General features: G+C 44.0%; 1 protein-coding gene across 2 annotated transcripts; it reads left to right on the forward strand.

Moving 5' to 3' along the window:
* Positions 1-2,054: 2,054 nt before the first annotated feature.
* On the forward strand, positions 2,055-25,260 carry VLDLR (very low density lipoprotein receptor). 2 transcript variants are annotated; one of them, XM_044446472.1, is made up of 19 exons: positions 2,055-2,355; positions 11,334-11,453; positions 12,920-13,042; positions 13,952-14,071; positions 15,008-15,388; positions 15,472-15,594; positions 15,911-16,033; positions 16,413-16,532; positions 16,613-16,738; positions 17,118-17,289; positions 18,260-18,484; positions 19,549-19,667; positions 20,080-20,219; positions 20,509-20,650; positions 21,105-21,251; positions 22,092-22,169; positions 23,662-23,742; positions 23,900-24,069; positions 24,640-25,260. In XM_044446472.1, exons 1-19 carry the CDS (start codon positions 2,289-2,291, stop codon positions 24,673-24,675), a joined length of 2,613 nt encoding a protein of 870 aa, XP_044302407.1. In that variant the 5' UTR covers positions 2,055-2,288; the 3' UTR covers positions 24,676-25,260. The 2 variants fall into 2 exon arrangements, with proteins under 2 accessions (XP_044302407.1, XP_044302409.1); XM_044446474.1 differs by lacking the exon at positions 22,092-22,169.
* The last annotated feature ends 734 nt before the right edge of the window (positions 25,261-25,994 follow it).

Here is a 25,994-nt window from a genome sequence, read left to right on the forward strand (position 1 = left end):
CCAACATCCCCTACAAAAGTGGGATTGACATGGGGCATACAAGGGCTGCTGTCTGGGAAACAAAAGCTCAAGAATTCCTCAAGTATCCATTCCTAGGTGTGGGGTTTTTTGGATACTTGACTGACTTCAGCTGCTACCAACACAATGCTTTAACTACAGCATATATATTCCTTCTACATAAAGTGTGGGGTTGTTTGGATACTTTATGTAGAAGAAATATGTCATACTTAAAACATTGTGTTGGTAGCAGCTGCAGTGAGGATACAGCAATGTTTTTGGCAATAAACATGTCAAGTGAAAAAGCTAACATATGTCCATGAACATGTGGTGAAAATGGATCAGGAGGACTGCAGCCAGTCAGCCTTCCCTGAGATTGTAAACATGTTCGACCTTTCATATATTACATGTGTATTTCAGGAAAAAAAACTGCAGCACTGGTGTAGCTCTAGTAAACACTATTTCTATATGAACTGTGAATCAGTGTGAATTCAACCTGCCACTCAAATGATGGGAATCGACTTCAGCAAAATGTCCTTGCATTGAGAACAAGACTGAATCCATACACTGTAATAACAATTCCCTCCTGCTTGGTTCACCAGTCGCTACTCAACCAAAGTGGGGTCTTCACTTCCATACTATGGGAGAGTTTGATGCCTGCAGTCCCATGGCAGAGCTTTGCACTCAGAAGGTTGGCAGCTGTATATTAGGCAAAAAATCAACAAGTGCACTATTTGCCATTAAGGAGCACCGTGTGATGCAAAGAGCTGCAGGTGTTACATTTTTGTCACAGAGCCAAGTCCCCAAGATGCCAATTTATTCTGGAACAGTTACTATTAAGGCCAGTAACACACTTATAGGTGGCTATCCTATACATGTGTAGGCACAAAAAAAAAGGTACAACAACTCCCAGCATTTCTAAGCTGGCCATCTTAGCTGGGGGAGTGGGGAAGAAGCAGGATGCTGGGAACTGTAGGACCTTTTCTGTCTAAATGTGCACAGGGATGTTGGCTAAACTGCTGATGTCAAGGCTACAAGCCTATAGGTACTTACCTCAAACACTTACCATGGAACAACTGAATGAGGCTGCAGTCCTAGACAAACTAGCACATACAGAAATATATAAGATCTGCACTAGGAGCACAATCTTACGTGCATTTCTTCCAGAGTCCACCTGATCTCGATAGGCCTTACTTCCAAGTAAGCCAATACTACAGCAGCAATATGCAACAATTCTTAGCAGGGCAGAATCCCACAGAGGATCACATCCCAAGCATGCTCAGAATCATCCACAACTGCTTGTGCGCAATAGGGGAGAGAAAGACTGAAATAAGACATGGGCAGTATCATTTATTCACTTATTTATTAAAAGCTTTCTAACCCGTCCTTTACCGAGGTCTCAGTATCGCCGTGACGCTCGTTTTGCTCTCAGGGCATGCTCCCCGAAACCCACCCGAACGAGACCAATGCGCACGTTAACGCTTTATGCAGGTAAAAGCGCGTCAACCCACCCCGCGTCTCCTCCCTCGTCGGGACCGTCGCCACTTACTGCGAAGACGCCGGGCGCGAGCTGCTAATCAGGGCGCGGGAGGCGGCCGCGGGCCGAAGAAGAGGGTCACCTGCGCGCCTCATCAGCAGCGCCAGCTGGGAGGGGACCGGCCGGCGGCAGCGCGGGCCGGACTGGCCGCATGCACTGCACCGCACCGCACCGCACCGCACCGCCTGACTGCCGTCTGCAGCGCGCCCAGCTGCGGCGCCAGGTTGCGCGGACCAGGAAATTAGGGCAGGCGGCTGGGATTGGAGGCGCTCGCGAGCCAACCAGCGGCCGCCCAGGCGCCCGTGAGTCACCGGCGGCAGCCCAGACCGAGGCGGGAGGGGGGCTGGTCGTATAAGAGCGTCGCGGAGCTGCCCTCCCCCCGCTGTGCATGTTCCGCGGGGTTTCTTCACCGGCCCAACCGGTGTGCGGGGGTGGGTGTGTGCACGCGTGCGTGCATGCGCGCGCGCGCGCTGGTCTGCCCCGCGCGGCGCCTCCTGGATTTTATTAATTTTATATAGCGACATATATAGGTATAAAAGCCTCCCCGTAGAACTGCCTTCTTCGCTGCCGCCTGCATTGTGTCCCCTCTCTCCGCCCTGCCGGGAGTGCTGCGCGAGCTGCCGTTTGCGTGTTGCCTTTGCGAAAGAGAAAAGGGGGGGCGCGCAAAGGAACGCCCCCCGCCTTGCTTTCTCCTTCTGCGCGAATGCTGTGAACTTGTTGTGCGAGGCGCAACAGCAGCAGGCGGCGTTGCACGATGGACACGTTCTCCCGGTGGGGGCTTTGGCTCCTGCTCGCTTCGGCTTGCCTCCGAGGAGCGCGCGGTGAGTAGGAAGAGGAGCGGGGCTCCGTTTGCTCGGACGCACACTCGTGGCTCGCAGCCTTTCCTGCGTGGAAGCCCTGCAGACGGTGATGGGGGGAGGAAGGGACGCGCGGCTCGTCCTTCCCTGGCCCGGCGCTCCCCCCACCGCCTCCAAAAAGGGAGCGAACGGCATCTAGCCCCTTCATTTCTTCAGCGCACTCGTAACAAAATGCTTCTTATTATATATAGTCGTCATTAATAATAATCTCGAAGGAGAGGGTTGCATAAACGCTACAACAGCTGTAGCCGGAGTCCATCTTTCGGTGCTCCCTCACTATTAAGATAAGGCTGGGGGGTGGTTTGGGGGGTGTACTTCTCAAATTGGCACTGACGGGAGCCAAGCGGAGGAGCACTCGTGCTGAGTTGAGATCTCTGCTTTCTGAATTGGGGCCTGACAAGAAAGCGCCTGGCCTTGGAGAGAGATGTCAGAGGCTTTCTTTGTTTCCTACAGTTGTAGCTGTCGTCTTAGTAGTAGTATTTCCTTAACCCTAAAGGTGGGACCTTGGAACCTCTTGCTGGTAGTCAGGCGCTTCAAATGTCAATGGAAGAAACTGAGTCACTTTCTTTTCCTCTTCCCTCTTTCTCCGAGGAGATATACAACAGCTCCTGATGGAGTGTAGGTTGTAGAACTTTATTTCTATATTCTGCCAGTAGAGGTTAAAGGCTGTTGTGGTCTGAGTAGGGGTGACTGTTACAGAGAAGTAGGGGAACCAGGTGTTAGCAGAACAGCTGCTTAAAGGGGAGGGCCTCTTCCACACAAAATAAGGTAACTCAGTCAGGAATGAAGGTTTGGGTAGTACAGGATGGCCTTAGAACAATGCATGTGTGTTTAGTCCCCGGCTGAGTGCTATTTTGGTTGGCGTGGGCACCTGCTCTTCAGCCTGCATATGTGTACACCCAAAGGTTTCTGAATACTATGTGGAGGTGTAAGTGTTTGAGTACTGAAGCCAAGGATGCAGAAGCTTTTCAAGGTGGGGGCACAAATTGCCACTCAGCCCTCTGAGGGCTCACTAAAGTAGTGTTATTAGGCAGCTTTCATAGTTGGACTAGTTAAACTGTGCAACACCTACTTGAAACTATGTTTTTTCCTAAACGTGCCTCACTTATCTGAAGTGCATGTAGGTGAAGATAAAAGTAGAACTGAGTTTGCAGTATGTTGAGTAACTCCAAGCCTTAGTGACTGATTGCTGTGGGCCTGCACCAGTCAAAACTCAATGTCAGTGGTGTAACATTTGCACCTGTGAGTGCTTGCTCCAGTGTACATAGTTTAGTTCAGGCTATCTTGTCCCTGTACTACTACTGGGCAACAAACGTATACCCTTATTTTTCCATCTTGCTGAGCAAGTACCTAGAGGCAGGGTTCGTCATAGCCCCTCACTTAAATTTTATTTGCTCAATCCCCTTTTGAGTTTGCCAAGAGTCTTGAGTTGAAACAACATATCCTGAACATTATGGCTACAACTGCAGTGATTGGACTTTTAGTAGTTGGCCCCTATCGGTATCTCTGTTACAATTCTGATTTCTTTGGATGCAAGCCTATTCAAGTAAACCCTTTGAAATACCTGCCAACATAGTAACTCTTCTTCCTTGTCTGGCATTTCCTGTGAGCAGGCTTTGTAACTCTTGGCTGTATACAGCCCTCAGGTCCTAGATAGTTTCAGATGCAAACTGACAGGAATACCCTAAAACTTACTGGACTATGTTGCTTATTGTCATTGTGTAAGCATCCTACTGTGGTAAGATTTAAAAAGCCATCTGTTTTGTGAACGATCATGCCGTGATTTCAGGAATGCTTATTCAAGCAATGTCCTGGACTCAAAGCCTAACTATATTTATGTACTGGACTACCAGTGCCCATTGGTAACTGTCAAAATCTGGGCTTGGCTCCAGGACCACCAGCATCAAGGGAAGACACAAATGGCGCTGCTGAGGGCCCACACCCCTATAGAGGCCCACTGGTGGTGTCCATGGTTAGCCTCCACTGCCTTATCCTCAATGCAGCTGCTTCTTCACCTGCCTTTCACTGTGACTCAGACGATGATGGTGAGGAGGAACAGCAGTAGATGATGCTCTTTGTTTGCTCACTGGCTCTCTTCTTGTCAAGCAAGAGGTAGGAATTATGAAAGGAGCCCCCCGTAACCTGGAGCCCACACTGCTTGGCTCCCTGGAGGCCTTTTGGTGAGGAAGCTGTTGCAGTGTGGTCCAATATTTGGACTGAAATGGTGGCTAAGGGTGCAGAGTGTAACTATGGTTATATGCTTGCTGAGGAAGGCTGGGGTTCCCAACCATTTGGGGTCCATAGCGCATCTAGAAATATCAAATGGTGGTGGGCAACTCCACAGACTAGCTGCCATGGGAGCATCACAGAGCTATTCACGAGGGATAACTAAGATGCCCCCAAATCTGAGGTCAAGGCAGAGGTGGAGTCTGAGGCCCAAATCACTGATCGCCCATTTACACCTGCAAATCACAACAAAATTGCAATCTCACAGTAGGAGAAAAGGATCATCAGCCAAGAGTGCATCCATTCTTGCCCAAGATCCCGCTTGCTCTCCCTAAAGGTTGCTTCTGCTGTCCTTCCCACCTCCCAGATCATTCTTCACTGCTCTCCCAAGCTTACTGGGTGACAGTGGGGACCCTTTTTCTTTCTTCCTGGGCCCTCTGAAAAATGTTAGGCAGGAGTCAGACACCACTTGCATTTCTTAGATTGTCTCTAGACCCTAGGAGAGGCCCAGAAGTGAGCCTAAAAAATTAAGCCAGCACTAACTTTGAAGTGATCCCAGCCACCCAGAAGACTTTTTAAAGTGGAGGCAAAGAGCAGGAAGGTGCCCCTAACTGAAAATTTAGTTGTAATACAACTGGTTTCTAATATAGGTCTCACTGTAGGGAGCCTGCAGCTTTCCAGATGTTCTTGGATTTGCAGCTTTCATAAGCCCCAGCTAGCATGGCTAATGACCAGGAATAGGGGGAATTGTATCATCTGAAGGGCCAGATATCTCCCACTTTGCCTCAGCCATGAGTGCAAACACAAAGCAGGAGGCTTCAGTGGAATGAAAGGCTTGGAGTAAACTACTTGAAGGCAAGGCACAGAGTTGATCAGAATGTATAACCAATAACAATATATAAAGGGTATACTCCTAGTCATGGGTTAATATCTGAATACATAAGTTGGTTGGTCTTAGTAGACTTCTGGCTGAAGAAAGTAACATAAGCCAGAAGTCTCTAGTTCAGATCTCAGCTTTGGTCATGAACTCGCTGGGTAGCTTGGGCAAGACAGTCTTTCTCCCCTCATTGCTTCCATCTATTGCCATCCAAAGCCATATGGAGCTGCTGGAGAAGCCTACCTCATACTTCTAAACCCGGCCTGATCTTGGTTCATCACAGTCGCTGAGTACCCTGCTACACAATGGTAAAATAAATCAAAGCTTTGTGCAGCAAGCAAAGGTCTTCCTCTAAAACTGTGAAGATTCAAAATGGGTTATTTCCTCAAACTTTCTTAAGAAGTACTTTGCCTTGGGGAGCAAGTGCTGTGTACTCATAGCTTGGTATTTATAGGAACCAACTCCTGGTCCTTCCAGAGGATTTATAAGAACTTCCTGGTCCTCCTCTGGCCTTTCCACTAGTATTGGTAACCAAGATACCACAACACTGACATCTGGAAGCATCATGCTTAACCCAAGGATATTCCTTGAAAGCCATTCAGGGACTTTTACTAATGGGATGGCATATAAAAACTTTAAAATAATAAATGAATATGCCCAGGGGTTTTTTCCTGGAGACAGAATTCTAAAAACCTGATATTCTGGGGCATAGTTTTCAATAAACTTCAGTGCTGCAGCAAGGTCTTAGAAACAACATCTATTACTTTAATAGGGCCTGTTTAATCTTGAGCCAAAGCCTTATCTTGAAATGTTAACCTGTCTAGTTAATGCTTGCCAAAATGGGAAGAGGGACCATACACTGTTGCTAATGTGCAAAAGGGCGAAATGCCTAGTAGAGATTGGCATAAGCTCTCAAATTCTACAGGTTAGTTCTGCCCACATCCCCTCATCTCTGCATCCAAGCAGGAAATACCACAATGTAGGTTTGAACTCTGGCCAGGAACTTATCCCTGAGTACTTGGAGTACAGGAAAAGCAAAATCTTCCACTGGAACTCTTGGGAGTTTGCTTGAACAGCACTTGCTCCTCTTAACAAGGGCTAAAAATAAATGCACTCTGCCAGCCTTCAGGTGAGAAAAGTAAATATCGGAATGATGCAAGGCTGTTGCATCATGCTGCACTTCCTTGGCCTGCAAAAATACCCCTATCCTGTTTCGGTATGTTTCTAGGCAGATGAGTGTTTCTGACATTTACTGCAAGGAATGTATTGTATATTCATCTTAGTAGGGGAAGAAAGAAACAAGTGCTGTGAGGTAGAGCATAATTAGTTGCTTCCTAGGAACAACAAGGGCAGGTGTAGAATACTAAGCAATAAAACACATCTGTTTTCAGTTCCCTTAAATGTAGTTGGCCCATTCTCTGTTTCTGCTAAATATATAAGGACTGGAGGAAATAAAAGTTTTAACACATTACCAGAACTTCACTCGGAAAGGATCATAGCTCAGTGGTGGATCCCATGGTTTGCATACAAAAATCCCAAGCCTGATCCTTGCCTTCTTCAGGGTAGAGAAAGACTGAAACCCTAGAGCAGGAGTCCTCAGACTTTTTAAATGGGGCCAGTTCGCCATCCTTCAGACTGTTGAGGGGGCGGACTATAATTTGAAAAAAAAAATGAATGAATTCCTATGCACACTGCACGTATCTTATTTGTAGTGCAAAAAACCAGGAAAAAACAATACAATATTTAAAATGAGCAATTTTACTCAACATAAACTTATTGGTATTTCAATGGGAAGTATGGGCCTGCTTTTGGCTGATGAGATGGTCCATGTCCGGTTCCATATTTGTCACAGCTAATCGTAACAAGTGATGCAAGTGTGCATCAGTTTGTCTGGATCTGGTTGGAGATTTCAAATGTTTCATTCAGGAAAAAGCCTGTTCACAGACATAGGTGCTGCCAAAGATGGTTGCCATTTTGAGTGCATGGTTCCTGAGATTAAGATGTGTCTTAGAGGGGGAAGATGCATAGAAATTAGTAAGGCTGCTTGACTTGCATGCGTTTTTCAGAGAGTCACAATTCTGTAGATCAGCCAGTCCATTTGGTAAATTGGATCAACAATTTCAACGTCAGCAGAAAATGGGTTCCAGAAAAGCTGAAATGCCCTTTATTTAAAGAGATGAAGCTCTTTATATCTAATTTGAAACTCCTTTTGCAACATTTTCAGTGAATCCACATATTTTGTTTGGGAATGCAACTGCTGGTTTTTCCGCCAACAGGTTTTGTGTTGTGGGGAGATGGCAGAAGTTAGTGAATATTCAGTGAGTTTCTCTTTTTTAAAACCTGTTATATTTTTTATTAAAAAATTATAATTTTTGCAGCTTCAGAAGGTGTGCCCCTCAACCTCTTCTCCACTGCCATGTGGTTCCTGTCACTGCCATGTTGTACATATCTCAGGGCTGCCAGAGCGCAGGTAGTTATGACAGAACACAGGGAACCTCCACACATACACTCTGCTCTCTCAGCTGACATAATCACACAGAGAATTATTATCAGTGACCTGTGAGGGGCTGCACTCTGCTCCTTATGCTGAAATACCACGGTTAGTTGTATTTAGGAAATAAAATAAATCTGACACAGAAATATTCATTAATAAAAGTATTATATAGTTAAATATATATTTTTCTTACGTTCTATCTTTTTTTAGGGTCTCTGTCTCTCTCTTCCCACCGCCCTCCTGTATTCCTGCTCCTCTTCTGTATTCAGAGCCAATGCATGCATGCAGTAGGGGGAAGAGCTGGTGTGTGCGCAGTTCATGCTGGCAAGACCAGCACAGTAGCAGGAGCTAGCCAGAGCTAGCAGAGAGCCGGCGCACACGCGGTTGAAGGAAGCTGTCACAATTTGGCATGTGAGCCAGCTCTCTGCTAGTCTCCAAAACTGAAAGAGTTTCAGAGTACACCTGCACCAGCTCAGAGCTTTTGGACTCATTCGGAGATCATTTTCTTCGAATGAGTCCAAAAGCTCTGAGGCGGGCTGGGTAAACGACCTTGGTGGGCTGTAGTTTGAGGACCCCTGCCCTAGAGAGTTGCTGTGGCTGGTATTGGCAGTACTGATGAAGGCGGATTGATGCCAGACAATAGCTTCGTACATTCTTGCATATGGCTGAGTAGCCACTACTAATGGTTAATGTCCCAATCTTGATCTGAAACAAATTACAGACTTTTAATCATGTGGCAACCAACAGGTGAGAAAATCTCACATAGCTGTGAGCTGGATAATAAGCCCATGCTACCAGACATTGATGTATTATTGTAGCTGTTGATTCTTGTTGCACTGTCATACGTATTCCATGTTTGTGACTCTTCTCCATGTCTTTGCATGGCATGCATCATGCCTTCCTCGAAAGGATGGGTGGAATGGGGAGCTGCCGTGACTGCATCTGGTCCTTTGCATGCAGTCCTGACTTAAGTCTGTGAAATGGTATACAGATTGTATTTGGGGTTATTTTCTGAAGTATTCTTGCACACCACTTTCAGTATGCACTCAGGAATCTCTGCACAGATTGGTTCCTTCAGAACTGAAGGTTGATTTCCCAGTGTTTTGGAACATATCCCAGAAGTTCCTGCTAGCATAGCCAATGCTCAGGAATGTTGAGCACTGAAAGTACCAAACATCTAGTGACCTTCCCGCTCACTCCCGCTTTAGAGTTTCTAATTGTTACAATGAGGGAAATACTCCTGTTCAATCTGGAGAACAAATAACATGTTACGCAAATTAGACACATCTGAAATGTGCATGTTATTGAAAAGTGCAAGTTGCTCACTCATATCAATTAAACTAACTCAAAAGCAATTATGCATTCTAGAGGCTGTACACAATATATATCTCTTTTCCATAAGTTTCAGGAATTAAGGCAAAAATGGCATATTCTGGGAATGTGGTTGTTTGCTGCTGTGACTTCTTGGTCCTGAACATTTCAAGTTAAACTGAGCAATACACTGGGCTAAGCTTTCAGAAGTGTGAGCTAGTTAAATATGTCTTCCTTCTGTTGCTGGATTTTCAATTCTGCTCAATTTACTCCACTATAGTCCAGGGAAGAGAAATATTGTGTTGTATCGAATACTGGCTTTGCCTTTGTGTAAGCACCCCTCATGCAAAGAAGGACACCTGATTTTGATTTGATTGATGCCTCTTAACCCCAAAAGCTGCTTCTGAGGATTGGGGACCCTCCAAAACACTGTGCAGTCAAGAGCTGTAGGTGGGAGAGAACAGTGAAAACTGGAAGTAGAACTGGTTTCCTGTAAGGAAAGGCAGCATGGGATACAACCCATTTCAGCTAATATTTGGGGATGAGGAGCTAATGGTCTTAATGTGTATTGGAGTCCACAGAGACCTAATAGACACTTTCCAGAGTCTACCGAAACAGCTAGCCAACTAAAATTTTGGTTCATGGGACCCTATTATGGAGCAATCTGCTTCTCCACTGAATTTGAAATGCTACTGATTTGCATAGTGCATGTATTAGTAGTTTATGAGCTACTAGTGCAGTTCCAGTTCTGAGTATCACAGATAATCTGGCATACTAATCTCTCAAAAATCATTTCCAAAATAAGAACCTAAGTCAGAACAGTATTTAGTGCACTGCCTTCTATTTTCTATGCCCTTTCATCAGCTATTGAATCCAGTCTCTGTTTTCCTACCCACATGCCTTTCCCATTGTTGATCTGTTCTCAAGCACCCTCTTGCGCTTCCCAAAGGCATGCTTACAAACTCTTCCAAAATTTCAGCCTTACTTCTACATGCTTGCCTCTGCTACTAACCTATCCCAGCTTTAGAGCAGTGTCATGTCATAGATTATCAATGTGCTAAGCATGCATCTGTGTTCTGTAGAGGGGTGGCAGTGGAAACCAAAAAGATCTGGTCTCGGGCCCAGAGGATGAAAACAAGCACAAGTGTTAAGTCTGTACAGGATCCTGTCCCCTAAGAATACTCCTGTTTGTGAAAAGGAATGTGTGCATGGGGGAGGCAGTATTTCATTTCAGATGTAAAAGAGCTCTTTAGGGGCCCTGTACAAGCAGAAGTGCATACAGAAGCCCTGGACAGTACCATGGTGGGGCATACTGCTTCCCAGAGATTTGGGGGTCCTGCCCTAGGGGGCACCCCCACCATCTCAGATTCTCAGTATGGCAAGAGCTTAGCTTTCTAGAACTTCTTGCCCCAGGATAACATGGAACTCTTCTGCAAAGTAACAGCAAGATGTTTGCATCACTAGAGTCATGCATCAGAGCATGATTTGCTTAGTGAGAACTGCTGGAAACTTCAACAGATGAGCTAAGCAAGATAATTTAGTCTTGATCTATGTACATGTACATTTACCTGAATGGGGTTCTGTATCTCCTAACCCTGCTGAAAAATGAGAACCCATTTATAAGATGGCCAAAATAAGAAGGCCATATAAATACCCATTGAGGTTTAGGTAACACTGAGCAGCAGAATTGCTATTCAGTGCTATTCAGTGGCTGGCTCTCCTAATGGTTTGTGAACATGAATAACCTTGCCTTTGTTGGCTTCTACCCCCCAGTCTTGGGCCAGGCATTGAATAGACTAAGCTAGGGTCTTCCAGAAAAGTGATATGACATGAGCTGTGTGAACTAAGCATTCTGTTTCTGAAAAGGGCACAGGAACATCCCTTCTCTAGGACTAGAAAAGGCTGCTTTTGCCATGCCCCGCTTCTAGGTGCAAGCATGCTTGATCAATCCATGTGGAAGACTTTATTTGATGCGCCTATTGTGTGGTCCCAGAGTATTGTTTTGTCTGACTGAAGCTTATTTCTCGATTCAAGGTACAAGAGTAACCTGTGATGAATCTCAGTTCCAGTGTCAAAATGGCCGCTGCATAACTCTGGTGTGGAGGTGTGATGGGGATGAAGACTGCTCCGATGGCAGTGATGAACTGTCCTGCGGTGAGAACTTGCATGCTCATGGAACAAGTTTCTGGGTAGTAAAATAGCTTGGTGGATACTTGAGTGGGCCTTTGACGTGCTCTCTCTGAGCTTATTTAACTGTCAGTAAGTCATGGAGAGCAAAACGATTGCAATAATTGATTCTAGCTGTAACAGGCTTATCGAAGCATCCATCCAAATAAAAGGAGTGAGAATGTTATTTGTAATCTGTACCTTGGTGTTGAACTGCTGGTGTCACCAAAGGCTATCAACAAAGTTTCATAGTGTTGCAATAAGACAATGTGACTTGGGGTAGAAATTGCAAAACTCTAAGCTTTCCAAAGAAAAAGGCGGTGAGTTGCACATTCAATTGACTTCTGATACATTGAGAGAGATCTTGTAGCTGATGAAGTGAATTAGTACCATTTGAGCTGGAATCCTGTGATTCCTCAAATCATCCCAGGGGTCATTTCCCTCCAAGGATGAAGGAGATAGAACCTCAGATCCCCTGCCCCGCTGTTGTGGGAACTTCTCATAGCTTCCACATGTCTGTAGTAAAGGCAAAACGGGTGTTCCATGGGTGTGCTGGAGGGTGGATTGGGGTAACCCTCAGATCCACAAGATCCATAGCCTTTCTCATTTGGCCAAAATTATCTTCCCATTGCAACCAATGACAGGGGGAATCACCGAGTGAAGGGGAAGGTGGAGGGAATGCAGCTTCATTCCTTTCTGTCTTGCTTTCACAAGGCTCTTCTGCCTTTCCACTTGCAGGACTGCTCTGTTTGGAAATGAACTATTGCAGTTAGACTCCTTAGAAACATCTCCTTGCAAAGTGTTAGGATAGAGCAGGTCTGCCTCTTTTAAAGTGATAAGATGATACCGGCATTCTGCCAAGTTCTAGCAAAGTTGCACCTCTAACAAAGCTGCTCAAGATCAGTCTTACTCCTCATAGTATCCCTAATAAATATGCTACATGTATCTGTCCTTTGGCATTTACTTGCCCATGTGCTTAGTGCAGAATATGAACTGGAATTACATGGAGTCACAACACTGATTTGAATTCTACAACCAGGCAGCTCAAAAATGCATGAAATGATCCAACTGTTTAAGTATAGGCTTATTCAACGAAGCATGTGGTTTTGCATGCAAATGATAAATCTTTTGTACTTAAGGTCTAATGATTTTTTGCTCCTTATTGCTTTTTGGTTTTGCCATTTCTGGTTCAATAAGGCTGAGCAGATGCCCTGCTATACCTAGCTCTTCATCTTGGCTGTGGAGACTTGCTAAGCATGAACTGTTTTAGCAATACCTTGAAAAGCAGAAATCCAAGCTTGTTTTCAGGCTTCCTGATTCCATCCTGTTACCAAGTATGTATGAGTAGGAAGAGAACTGGAGTGAAGGGAGCGGGCCACTGGAGCGACTGGTCCTCACTTGAAAGTGTGGCGCTGGGTTATTCTGCAATTCAGACCAAACCTTCCTCCTTGCAGTGAAGAAGACGTGTTCTGAATCAGATTTTGTATGCCAGAATGGGCAGTGTATACCCATCAGGTGGCACTGTGATGGCGATGCTGATTGCGAAGACGGTTCTGACGAACGTTCCGAGCAATGCTGTGAGTAGGCTAGGCTTGCTTTTCTGTTGCAAGGTAACAGTAATGCCATTTCTTTGTAATATCGAAGCACGTGAAATGATGCTGCCGCCTGTGGCACTTTAAGTTCAGCATACAATTGATAATCATATGCTCTCAAGTGTTAAGGTAGCAATTGGCCTGGTGGGATTGAATTCAGGTCACAGACATATCTGGTATTCCCCAGCTGACTTGTAATCAACGGTTTGAAGTATGTTGACCTTCAGGCTAGACCAGCCTGCCTCAACCCGGTATCTTCTAGACGTTTCAGACTACAGCTCCAGGATTCCTCATTATCGGCCATGCTTGTTGGGGCTGATGGAAGCTGAAGTCCTGCACAGCTGGAGGGCATCAGGGCAGGAAGGCTGGGCGGGGGATTTTCACCGATAGGTGAAAGTCATATTAGTGTTAATTCAGTGTGGTTTTTTATGGCTGTAAAATGGCCTCCGAACATATTATTGCCCAAGCACTTAGCATAAGCCACTTCTGATTCTTAGGCACTCTCTTCCAGAGTCTATATGTTGTATTGTTGACTCACATGGACTCTTGAGTTCACTTAAGTGTACAAAATGCAATCCCATTTTGAAACAGCCAGCTAGCCAGAGTTACAGAATATTAATGAAACCACAGTTTTCATTTGGTGGCCCTGCCCCCTTCCAAAAGCATTCCCGAATGTGGCTTTGGCTAATGTGCTCCGGTAGAGGATGGCTAACCTGTGTGGGCGCCGTTGAAGGCAGAATAGGATGTCACTAAGTGAAACTTTCATGCATAACTGGGATAATGGGCTTCATGGAAGCACAAACTGTACTCTAAGATGACTTGAATAGAAACTTGTGTGTCCTCAGTCTAGGACCTTGAAACCGTTCAAATGAACTCTTGATCACTTCTCAATAGATGTAAAGTGTGGAGTAAGTGAGATGAACTGTGGGCCTCGAACAAATCGGTGTATCCCAGTGACCTGGAAATGTGATGGAGAAGATGACTGTGGTGATGGTACAGATGAAGATGATTGTGGTAAGCCAGTTACTAAGGCTAGGAGGCTACTAAGGTTACTAAGGTTGCCCCAGCTATATCCCATCCAGCATCAGGCATGTGAATTCAGAAGCATCTACTAAGACACACTGGATATTGACCATAACAAAATATTACTTTAATTGGCACTTGGACATCAGGTTCTATATCCAGTTGGGTTGCATATCTTTCAATAGTCATTTTATATCTTGAATAAAATGAGATTTGGGCAAATTCTCAAATCGTATTTCTGTGAATGCTATGGAATCTTAACTAGGTATACCACTAATAATAATAATAATAATAATTATTATTATTATTATTATTATTATAACATTTCTATGCTGCCCCTTGCCGAAGCCTCGGGGCGGCTTACAACACAATAAAATACATTGAAATACAAAGGGCTAATACAGAACATTTGTTAGTTTAAACAGGAAGGCAAATAGGCTTTGGAAATGCAGCCTGGATCCTATGAATACAATATGATATGAACTAGGAGACCCCCATCTGAATTGCCATCTCACAGATGGCAGAAACATTCTAAACACTCTAGAAGCAGAATTTCTTGCTGCAAGACTTTAATAAAATTAAAAAACATACAATGTTTTCTTGCATTAGGTAGCAGTTTTTCCCTCTAGCCTTCAACTTGAATCTTACTAGATACCAGTTGTTTAAATTTCAAAATTCAGCCTGTATAATTAACTCTGCTAAAGTACCCAGAGTAATTTAGATGCTAAAGTTAATGGCAATTTAATTAATAGTCAAACAATACTGTTAATACAGTGTTCATGGATATGAATCAAATCAAACCATGTGCTGCAATAAATTTGGTGTAGGCTTAGCCTAGTGTAATATTGTAATGTTCCGTGAATATTTTCAGTGTCCGCCTAAATTAGTGCTACTTGGTAAATGTAATTGTTCTGTGCCTCCCCGTAGCCAATATAACCTGTAGTACAGAGGATTTCACATGTGCCAATGGGCAGTGCATCTCAAAAGACTTTGTCTGCAATGGGCAAGAGGACTGTAGCGATGGCAGTGATGAGGTAGGCTGTACGGCTCCTACTTGCAGAGTGGATGAGTTCCAGTGCCAAATTGACAGCGATACCTGTATTCCGGAGAAATGGGTTTGTGATGGTGAAGCCGACTGTACTGACTGGTCAGATGAATCTCCGGAGCACTGTGGCCGCACCACTGTCCATACCCTGAAGTGTGGTGAGGGTGAGCTGCTGTGCGACTCGGGAGATGAATGCTTTCACAAGAAGTGGCGTTGCGATGGAGACACTGACTGCAAGGATGGAAGCGATGAGATCAATTGCCGTAAGTAACAGGCTGTTGGCCACGGGGGGCACACTGGTGCTCTTCACTCATTAGCAGCTCTGAATACTCTCTCCCTCTCCCAGCTTCTCAGACATGCAGACCTGACCAATTCAGATGCGAGGATGGCAACTGTGTTCATGGGACCAGACAGTGCAATGGTGTGAGGGACTGCATAGATGGCTCTGATGAACTGAACTGTCCAACAGGTAACTGGGTAGCTCAGATAAGAACTAACTTGAAACCTAGAAGCCATATTTCTTGTACCATTTCCACAGAGCCTGGTGGCTCTGGAAGACTTTTGTTAGAGGTTGTCGTGGGATGGCATCAGGATGAGGCTTATCTTCTGATGGATTTCCCTGTGGATCTAGATATCGTTGTGCCTCAGTGTTTCAGCCTTCCTAACGTACAACAAAATGTTATTCACCCCATAAAATGGATGCTAAGAGGCAGCTAAGGTGGCATTTTGAACTGGGAACAGCACCATTCCATTAAGATTGCCTCCCTCTTCTCTTCACCCTCCAGCTAATCCATGCAATGGACCTGGCAAATTCAGGTGCAGGAGTGGAGAATGCATAGATTCCAACAAGGTGTGCAACCAGAAACAGGACTGCAAAGATTGGAGTGATGAACCTTTCAAGGAATGCAGTAAGTTGTAGTCAAAATACATTGGATTGATGTTACCAGGAACCACAAAGCACAACTTCTGTTTTATTTACTACCTGTTAACTTTCATTTGAGTTTCCCCTCAAACTGGAACTGCAGCATTGAGCAGCAATGTATCTTCCACATGAGTTTTGAAGCCAGCAAAATAATATGATCGTGACTTGGTTGTCCCAAGCCATTCCCAGATTTGTGCAGATTCGCTGCATCCTTTCTATTTGATCATTTTCTAATCCAGAAGTTCTTTTGAGCTCCTTTCTCATTGCTGATGTTTGTATGGTACCTCTGTCTATCATGTTTCCGAGCATGCACAGCAATTCTGAAAAATCAAAGTTGCATTTCCGATCATTCTTCTCTCTTTCAGATGTAAACGAATGCTTGTTGAACAATGGAGGCTGCTCTCATATCTGCAAAGACATGGTGATAGGCTATGAATGTGATTGTCCTGCTGGCTTTGAGCTGATAGACAGAAAAACCTGTGGAGGTAAACATGCTGTAGTGGAGGGTGCTGCTGAAACTTGGTTGCATATTGTGAGGCAATACTAAGTGACATTCCTCTTCTAGACATTGACGAATGCCAGAATCCGGGTATTTGCAGCCAGATTTGTATCAATACCAAACTGGGGTACAAGTGCGAATGCAGCCGTGGCTACCGGATGGATCCACAAACTGGAGTATGCAAAGCCATTGGTAAGTCACCTGGATGTTGATGGACGGTCTCAAATGTGCAGACACTGCCCCTGGAGGATAGAAAAGCCATTGATCACACACTTTACACTGGCAGCTAATGCATCTTTAAGTCCTTGTAAAGGTTGTAGATGTGTTGCTCTGGTCATCTTTGAAATGGTCCTGAAAAATATATTTCCATTAAGGGACTGGAACACTGGGGGTAACAGAACAGAACCTCAGCTGGAGCATAGAAACATTGCATTAACTCAGAAACAAGCCCACCAACTTTTAAAGGATTTGCCTTCTCAGGTTAATAATAGAGCTATTCATACAGCCTCTTGCTTTAAAGCTTGGTATTCAGCATGTCATCTGGTACCCTTCCATTAATCTACTCTTGCAGGAGGAGAACCAAGTCTGTTTTTTACTAATCGTTGGAACATCAGGCAGTTTGCCTTAGAAAGACAGGACTATACGCAGCTGATAGGAGACCTGAGAAATGTTGTTGCCCTGGATGCTGACATGAGGGAGCACACAGTATTTTGGGCTGACATTGGGCCAAACGCCATCCTCAGGTAAATTAACTTTATACACTTGTTCCCATATGGTGAAATAGTTGCTTGGACACCTACCTAAATATGGACAACTTTATCACCTTTTGGATATCTACTATATATTGTCTATTGTCCCTTAAGGGAGTAGCTTTACATTGGGTACAGTGTGTGTTTGATGTCCTACTCTTTGGTTCATTCCTGGGTAATGAACAGCCTGACATAGCCTGTATACACTTTTATATCTGCCCAGCTTGCAGGTAAAGAACTCAACACTACTGAGGAAGCGGCTGCTGTTGTAAAGCAGAATGACTTACTGAGAGCCAATAAGGATAGCCAGTGTGGTGCAGTGGTTAGAGTGTTTGACTAGACTTGAGAGGTCTGGGTTCTGGTCCCCACTTCAGCTCTGAAACTCTCTGGGTGACTTTGGACCAGTCCTTGGCTCTGAGCCTAACTTATTACAAAAGTTGGTGGTGAGGATAAAAAGAGAAGAGAAGGAAGCTGCCTTGGATTTCTTGCTAAAGTGGAGAAGAGATGGATTATAAATAAATACTTTGGCCCAGTCTTTTCTTGGACACTAGAAGCATTCTTGGGCTTTTGCACTGCCCAAGTTCAAGGTACTTTCAAGTTAATGAGCCATTACTAAAATGGGAAGTAACCAATATTTAAGACTGCCTTGTTTCAACTACTGTTTTTTCTCTTACCCTTCACAGCACTTAAAAGTGGTTAAGTTCCAAACTGTAAACTGTAGATAAGAGGTTTTGCCTAGGACTAGAAACCCAATAGGTGTCATGCTCAATCCTGGGTCCTACTAAAGAGAGTTGTCAACCATAAGTGACTAAAATTTCTAGATGGGCAGCTTGCTGGTAAAGTCAATCTGGAGGAGTAGTTTTGGGGAGAGGTTGGAAAGCAGTGGCCAAAAGAATCTGGGATTAACTTGGAATCAAAGTGATAGGTTTCTGCAGACTGCATTTAATGAAATCTTTCTTCTCAGTGCTTCCATTACATCTAGTAACAGACCAATGCAGCACCGCCAGGTTATAGACAATGTGCAGAGTCCTGCAGGAATCTCTGTTGACTGGATTTACAAGAACATCTACTGGACTGACTCTTCTCTCAAGTCCATATCTGTGGCTAGCCTTGATGGTGCTAAAAGAAAGGTTCTGTTTAACACTAACTTAAGAGAGCCAGCTTCCATTGCTGTGGATCCACTTTCTGGGTAAGCAACCTGTTCACATGGCTTCCATGCATGGAAGCCATGTGAACATCTGACCCTTGGTCTCAAGCATTTTCGGGCTTCTGTAGTAGACAAGGTGCATTGCTCAAATTAGATCTACACTTGCAGTCCTGAGAAGCTGAACTCATACACTGGCAGTCTCCAGGTTACAAACCAGTTCTGTTCCTGAGAAAACAGCAGTGTGTTTTAAAGTCAAATTGGCATGCAGCTCAGATCACATATAGTCAGCCCTCCACCTTCATGGGAGATAGGAGTGCAGAACCCCTGTGAAAGTGGGTAAATTGTGAATATCTCTAGCCCAGATTCACCAGTGCTGCCTCTTTGCAGCTTTGGATGGGCAAGGCAGGAAGGCATGTTTTGGAGGCCTCCCATTCCCCGCTTTCACTTCTCTTTCTATGGTGATTATGATTTTCTGCAGTAGGCCTTTAACTCAAATTTTTAAATTAATAGACTTCATGGCAGCTCATTCATAAGTGTGAGTTGTTTGTAACTCAGACATTTGTAACCTGGGGGCTGCCTGTAACTTGGAGGTTTACCATGGGAGGGGCAGCTGAGGACTAGATAGCCCAGGAGCCCTAAAATGAGGGTAATCTTGTTTAAAAAGCTACTTGCATAGCAGCGCAACACCAGCAAAGTCAGGGAGAATTTTTAGCAATTAATATGGGATTAGCTGCCAGTGATACTTGCAAGCCCCACTTGACTGCCTCTGTTAATAGCTGTGAGGTAGAAAAGCTGCTATGCAATCGCAAAACATAATGTATCCATGCGTATGGCAGACCAGACTTAAAGGAAGAAACTGTTCAATCAAAATGATAGAAACGGCCCTTGGTGCACCAAGGGCTAGTAACATGATGCAAAATAAAAGTCCTGTAGTGCAGCTTGTCATTGGAAGAGATGCCAAAGATGGAGGCAGGATGTGCAAACAAAACAATAGTGGTGCAGCTGCTGAGGAAGAAGCGTACATGAAATAGTCTAAAATGAGGCTGTAGAAGCAAAGCTATTGGCAGGGTAGACTCATGACAGCTCTTACCTGGTTTCTCTTACAGCTTCATGTATTGGTCTGATTGGGGTGAACCAGCCAAAATTGAAAAAGCAGGGATGAATGGACTTGACAGGCAGCAACTTGTGACAGCAGATATTGAGAGGCCCAATGGGATTGCACTAGGTATATTAATGTTCTTCGTACCACATTGGAATTCCTTCTTTAAGGAATTCTTGGAGTTACTGGTTTCAGTGGGAGTAGAGCCTCAAGGGTATGAAGGCAAGTGGCCTTCTTCGATGATGATGATGGGATCCCAGATGACACAAGCCACCTCCTTCCCCACCCTTAACCAAGTCAATACCCAGCTTTGGGATATCTGACACACCTCCATAGCTTCTCAATGTTCACTGCCATCTACTACTGGAAATAGGGTTTTTGTGATCTGCGCTTTGTGATGGCCTTCATTACCCAATACATAGCCAAGGACACTACTACAAAGCTTCCCTAGATATCCAGGCTTAAAGTGTATTAAAGTGGGCAAGCTCTTGCCAAAACACACCTATAACCCTAAGTGCTGAAGTGCATTTCTCTTTAGATCGTGTAAAGAAGCGTATCTACTGGGTTGATTCTAAGCTGCATACGCTTTCCAGTGTGGACATGAATGGCCAAGACCGCAGGATTGTGTTGGACTCCCACGAATTCCTTGCTCATCCTTTTGCTCTGGCAATATTTGAGGTAAGAATTGGAGCTCCTCAAGTGGAGTGAGTTTAGACAGGTGGCAGCTCCACTTTTCTGCAGAATTGCTACACATCTTGATGATCTGATCTTGCCCAGGAAGGCAACCACATGAATTAGTAGTAAATTATGACAATTGCTCCTTGGGTGGGATAGAAATATAATAAATAGGATTGAATGGAACTCATGCCTGTGGCCAAATAAACCTTTGCATTCACTAACATACCCAGTCACCAGCAATTCAAGAGAGAATCCTGCGGCCTGAAACTATTATCAACTTGATTCCTAGGACACTGTTTACTGGACTGATGGGGAAAACGAAGCTGTGTATGGTGCAAATAAGTTTACAGGAGCTGAACTGGAAACATTAGTAAACAACCTGTATGATGCTCGGGACATCATTGTATATCATGAACTTGTACAACAACCAGGTAACAGCAGCATGGTGTGTAGGGCAGCTGACTCTCAATAGCTTAAAAACTGCTTTGGGTGCAAAATGCAGCTGAGAGGAAGGTTCTCAGCCAACCTTTTTAATCTTAAGGCTGCTTAAATCTTAAAGCAGCAAACCTTCCCTGAAGGCTTTAGGTTTTTGACTGGTATCCTGTTTCTGGTCCTTAAAGGCTGCTTATATTAGCTGGCCAACTTGGCGGGGGGGGGGGGGCGACAACAGCATCCTATACTGAAAAAGTGGGAAGGACTGCTCCTGACCAATGTGCACCCTAGGAGGGATGCTTCATATTTACGAGTGTCTTCAAGAAGAGAGCTAAGCTGGGAAGCAAAGGGCCACAAGTCAGGGTCATCTAGTAAACCAAACACAGTCTTGCCTGCCTTGATAAGGTTTCTTATACCAATTTTTACTGACACTTTGAAAACATTTATCCACAGGGAAGAACTGGTGTGAAGAAAAAGTGACAAACGGAGGCTGTGAATATCTCTGTCTTCCTGCTCCCCAGTTAAATGACCATTCCCCAAAATACACCTGCACATGCCCTGATGGAGACACATTGCAAGAGAATGGCTTAAGGTGCAGAGGTATGGTTGTGTACTAGCCTTTTAGGTGTACTGAAAAGCAAGTTCCAAGTGTACATCCTGCCGTCTTGTGCATGAAGCTCATGCAAATGCTTCACCATTAAACAGCATCCTTACCACCTAACTTCTGCATATGCATGGAGATTGCATGCTGTACTACACATACATTAAAAATTAAGCATTAACCTAATAACATAATTAGCAGTTATATACATTGATGTTAGCCATAATCTACTCCTCTGCCATAAACTAGGTAAACTAGAACAGGTGACTACTTCTACCCATCTGGAGCATCATAATACAATTCAAACCTACGGAAAATAATCAGTTCTATAAAAGTATCAGTCCAAAGTATTGGGCTTCATAGGTCTAGATGGGTATGCTAGCTAGAATGTTAAAATCTCATTAATAGCCCCTACCCTAGCATCTATTTCTAGAATCCTAAATATGCCACTTTTTCAATATTCTGGGTTGTTTGTGGTGGTGGTCCTGCAGCTTGATCCTAAGCCTAACATTTTTGCTGTTCCAATAAGTATACTTATTCCATAGTTCAGCCCTGGCTTTATTTTCCAGGGCAGGCTTCAAACTATACTCGATCCCTCAATTGTATTTAAAATAGTAGAATTGCTAAGAAGTTGCCAAGGGCTGAATGAGTAGAGCCTGAACCACTTCTAAGCTATATAAGAAATGACGACATCCTTACTTTCTGGTTGGTGCTTCATAGCAAAGTAAATTGAACGCCTTGCAATTCAGGACTAACTCAACATGCATGATCATGCTCATCTGCTATGGGTATACCACTCCACCAAGCAAGAACCCAAAGTTATTGATCTATAATTTCAGGTACAGGAACTTCTGTGGCTTACACTGAGGCAAAAGAGAACAGCAGAACAGAAAAACCACCGGGACCACTTTCTGGAGGTATTGGTCCTAATGCAAGGCAATGCAATGTGATGGTGGTGAACCAAGTTAATTTAATACATGGCTTAAAGTGCTAAATCAGCAGTAGGCAAAGGTTTTGACAGACCCTGGTTGCTGCGATTGTCAAGGAATGCTGGGCTGGCTGGACTTTGATTATAGCAAGGCCCTTAAACTCTTAAGTAAAATTGCAGTCCAGGAGCACTTGGTAAGGATTATGCAAGCCCTGACTTGTAAAATCTGTTTGCAACTCTTTAACAGCCTGTGCAGAATATACAAAGCAACTTAACATTATGTTTTATGAACTTTTATGGCATTCAGGACAAAGCAAATGCAGTAATGCAATGCAGTTCAAAAAGCAACATCAAACTCTTGCAGAGAGAAGTCCTAGCTGCCTGTCAAAAGTCAAAGCAAACTGTCCTGTTTGTGATGGTGCTCAAATACACGGCCAGAGCCTTGGCAGGAAACGTGCTGTCCTTTGTGCCCACTTGTTAGACTTCCAGTGGCAGGAGGATATGGGCTGAGACCCTGGTAGAATAACCTTCAAGTTGAGCAGTTGTATATGGCCAAATGCCTTTCCCAAAACACTCTTGTCTTTGGACCATTCAGGATTTGAAAGGTCAACAAATACATTGAGCCCAGAAATGAATTGATAACTAGTTCAGATGTCTCAGAATTCTCAACTGGGATTGCCAAGATGTTAACCAGAACTGGCAGTTCAGAATAAAATCTTAGTGAACTATCTTCAAAGGCAGTCCCCACAAACAACTGAAAATAGTTTGGAGAGAAGTCATGGGTGATCCTAGCCAGGACTAGCTTCTCCAGCAAAAGGAGAACAGGCTGGTCTCATAGGTGTCGATCACATCTAGCCATATACTGCAGACTCTCGGAGTACAACTTTGTCAAACTGGACACTTCCTGCTAATCACTGGAATCGTCAGCTAAATTAATGTCTTAAGCTTCAAATTGTTTCTTTTCAGCTGAAACTGTACTGCGTTGTTCCTTGGAGACCCCACAAAGCTTGGTCCATCTGTGCTATAATCTAGAAAAGCTTTATTCTGCAGCAAGCAAAGCTACTGTGCCAGTGTATTGATGGGAACTAGTATTCCATGATACATTAGCCCATATTCTGTAACAGGAGGTGGTATGCTTTCAGTGTTGAGCTGAAGCAGTTGATGTGTATCTGAGTATATACATTATTTACTAGGCAAAGATATATTCCAAATATCGAAGCCTTCTATTATTTATTTAGAAAATTTGTAGGCTGTCCATCACTGTCCTCTCTGGACGGCTTGCAGCGTTATTCAAATCCTAAATAAAATATAATACAAGTAAAATTACTTTATTGGTCAAATAAAAAGGTCTTGACCTGGTGCCAAAAAGCATGTATGACTGCGCCAGGTGGACCTCTCTAGGGGACCTCTTCTATCCCCTGCTCAGGTTGTAGCTGACAGTAAGTAGAATACTTTTAAAAACTCTAGTCTTCTTTCCCTAGGACAAAATCAGAGTAGTCCAGTGACAGAAGAGCTGTCTTCTTCCAAAAGTTCTTCTGCAGCATGGGCTATTCTTCCTGTATGTAAGTATAAATCAGACAGTATCTCCAATGTTACTCCTTTCATGGCATAGATTCTGATGGAGAAAATGCTAGAGTTGAGCATGTTGAGTTTGTAACACAGAAGGTCTAATCTGGCCTTCTAGCTGAAGAAGTAACCTTCCAGGTTTTTTTTTTTCAGTGTTATTGGCAATGGCGGCAGCAGGTGGCTACTTCATGTGGCGTAACTGGCAACACAAGAACATGAAAAGCATGAACTTTGACAATCCAGTGTACTTGAAAACAACAGAAGAAGATCTCTCTATAGACATTGGAAGACACAGTGGTTCAGTAGGACATACATATCCAGCAGTAAGTGAACTCCTAGTATCTGGCAGCAGCAGCTGCTGCTTCTAACACACTGAGTTATAGCAGATGGTTCTTGATTATGAAATCCAAGAGGCGTTTCTAAAAACCCTTGGAACATTGCAAAATTTCCTATTCTATCTAGGGGGTCAGATTTTAGGTGCTGAATGATCTTGAACAATGACTCTAATGTGACTTGGTTCCAGAGATACAGATATTAAGACTATCTGTCCTGGGTAATGCATGTTAAATTTCAGGCAGGCTTCTGCAGCATTAATAGCAATGATACAGAAGTGCTCTCCCATTCAAGCCTGTAGTGCAAATGGACAAGGCATATTTGTGGTTAGAAATAGCAGTTTATGGGAAGCGATGCTTAAGTTTAAGATGCAACTTGTTAGCAGGCCCAGTTTTTCAGTGGAGGAACAAAAACAGGATAAATGTTGTTTGTGATGCTGTTGGATAAAATGGATGCAGAGGGCAATGACATATGCTCAGGGTTACTTAAGGTAGAACTTCTGTGCATAAATTGGAACCAATAATACGGTCACCATAACCAGTCTTCTCTCCTCTAAACAGATATCAGTGGTAAGCACAGATGATGACCTGTCCTGAGTAGTGCTGTGGCATATACCCTCTAGTCTACTAGTGTTCTACACTTGCTGGATGGTAGCCAGACCAGCGGCCGACAGATTCCTTCCCATCTTGGCAAAAAGAAGATACCGTGGAACAAGTTCACAAACCATTTTCATACAAAGTTGTAAACATCTGTCTGCAACAATTGATTCAGCTTTTAATAGTCACTGGTTACCTGTAACCCTTTAAATAAAATGAGTGTTGCCACCACTGGCTCTGTATAAAGCACTTTCCAAAAGCCATATTGAAATAACGAGTGCTGCAGAAGTACTACCTGTAAATAATTGTACAGGCCCAATTGTAAATCTTCCTAAAGATAGTCTATTCAGCACTTTGGAAAAGCATTTCAATGTAAATGGTTGTATAATTTTTTCAATGTTTGGGCAATGGCAATAGGAGAAAACGGGTTACTCAGTTAAATTGCCAAAAATTTGTAAACTTGAACTTTTGTATGAATTGTGAATTTGTCCTCCCTGAACCACCTACAGGGGTGTGCCGAGGACAACTGCTCTGTATCAGAAACCACTGTAAATTTCAACACTGAAATAAAAATAAGAGAAGCAACTCTAGGTACATGATTTTGCTGATTTCCAACACCATGTTGCTAGTGCACTTTAACATGGGTAGAACTCTTCTGTGAAGGCAAAACTTTGCCTTGATGTAAACAGAGAAGGACCCACAAATCTTAGCAGAGCAGAACTAATCTGCTTCCTTTGTGCAGAAGACATAAAGCCTAAATGCTGAAATACCTAAATTAGGAGGGGTCACTTCATCACCCCTTCAGCCGTTTTAGCCTGCAACTCCCATCAAGCTCTACTATAGGCTTTGATGCTGTAGGAGTTGAAGGGTAAAACACCCCTGGAGAAGCTACAGATTTCTCACCCTTAATCTGAAGGCTGGAGATAATCATTCATGGTGTCAAGAGCACAAGTGGCTTGCTTCATGCTGCAACTTAGTTTCATAGCCAAATCTGTAAAGGAAAAATAATCTACCAGTTATAAAATGCTGCTTGGCTTTTGTCTGAAAACAAAATGGGAAAAAAGAGGCAGAGTCTTGCCTCCACTCGATGGCAAGAACCACATGGCTGCAAGATAATCACTAACCGCCCCTGTATGTCCTGTCTCATTTCCCCAATTACCTGTGCTTGGATATAGGTTGTCATGAGCCCCGTACCATGCAAGGAAACAACCAGATGACTCATTGTAACCACCCTGGCCAGCTTCATAGGGCACCAAGCCACACTGGGGTGTGCCAGTTGGCAGCTTGCCCACTGCTAGTGCTGCAAGCCCTATGGTTTC

Source organism: Varanus komodoensis, unplaced genomic scaffold (genome assembly GCF_004798865.1).
Source record: "Varanus komodoensis strain SLA01 unplaced genomic scaffold, ASM479886v1 scaffold5, whole genome shotgun sequence".
In the NCBI taxonomy this organism is placed as follows: Eukaryota; Metazoa; Chordata; class Lepidosauria; order Squamata; family Varanidae; genus Varanus; species Varanus komodoensis.

Coding starts and splice junctions, on each gene's coding strand:
- VLDLR (XM_044446472.1), top strand. CDS start 2,289: ATGGACACGTTCTCCCGGTGGGGGCTTTGGCTCCTGCTCGCTTCGGCT. Junction 15,595..15,910: donor TGAACTGAACTGTCCAACAG/GTAACTGGGTAG, acceptor TTCACCCTCCAG/CTAATCCATGCAATGGACCT. Junction 21,252..22,091: donor GAATGGCTTAAGGTGCAGAG/GTATGGTTGTGT, acceptor CTATAATTTCAG/GTACAGGAACTTCTGTGGCT.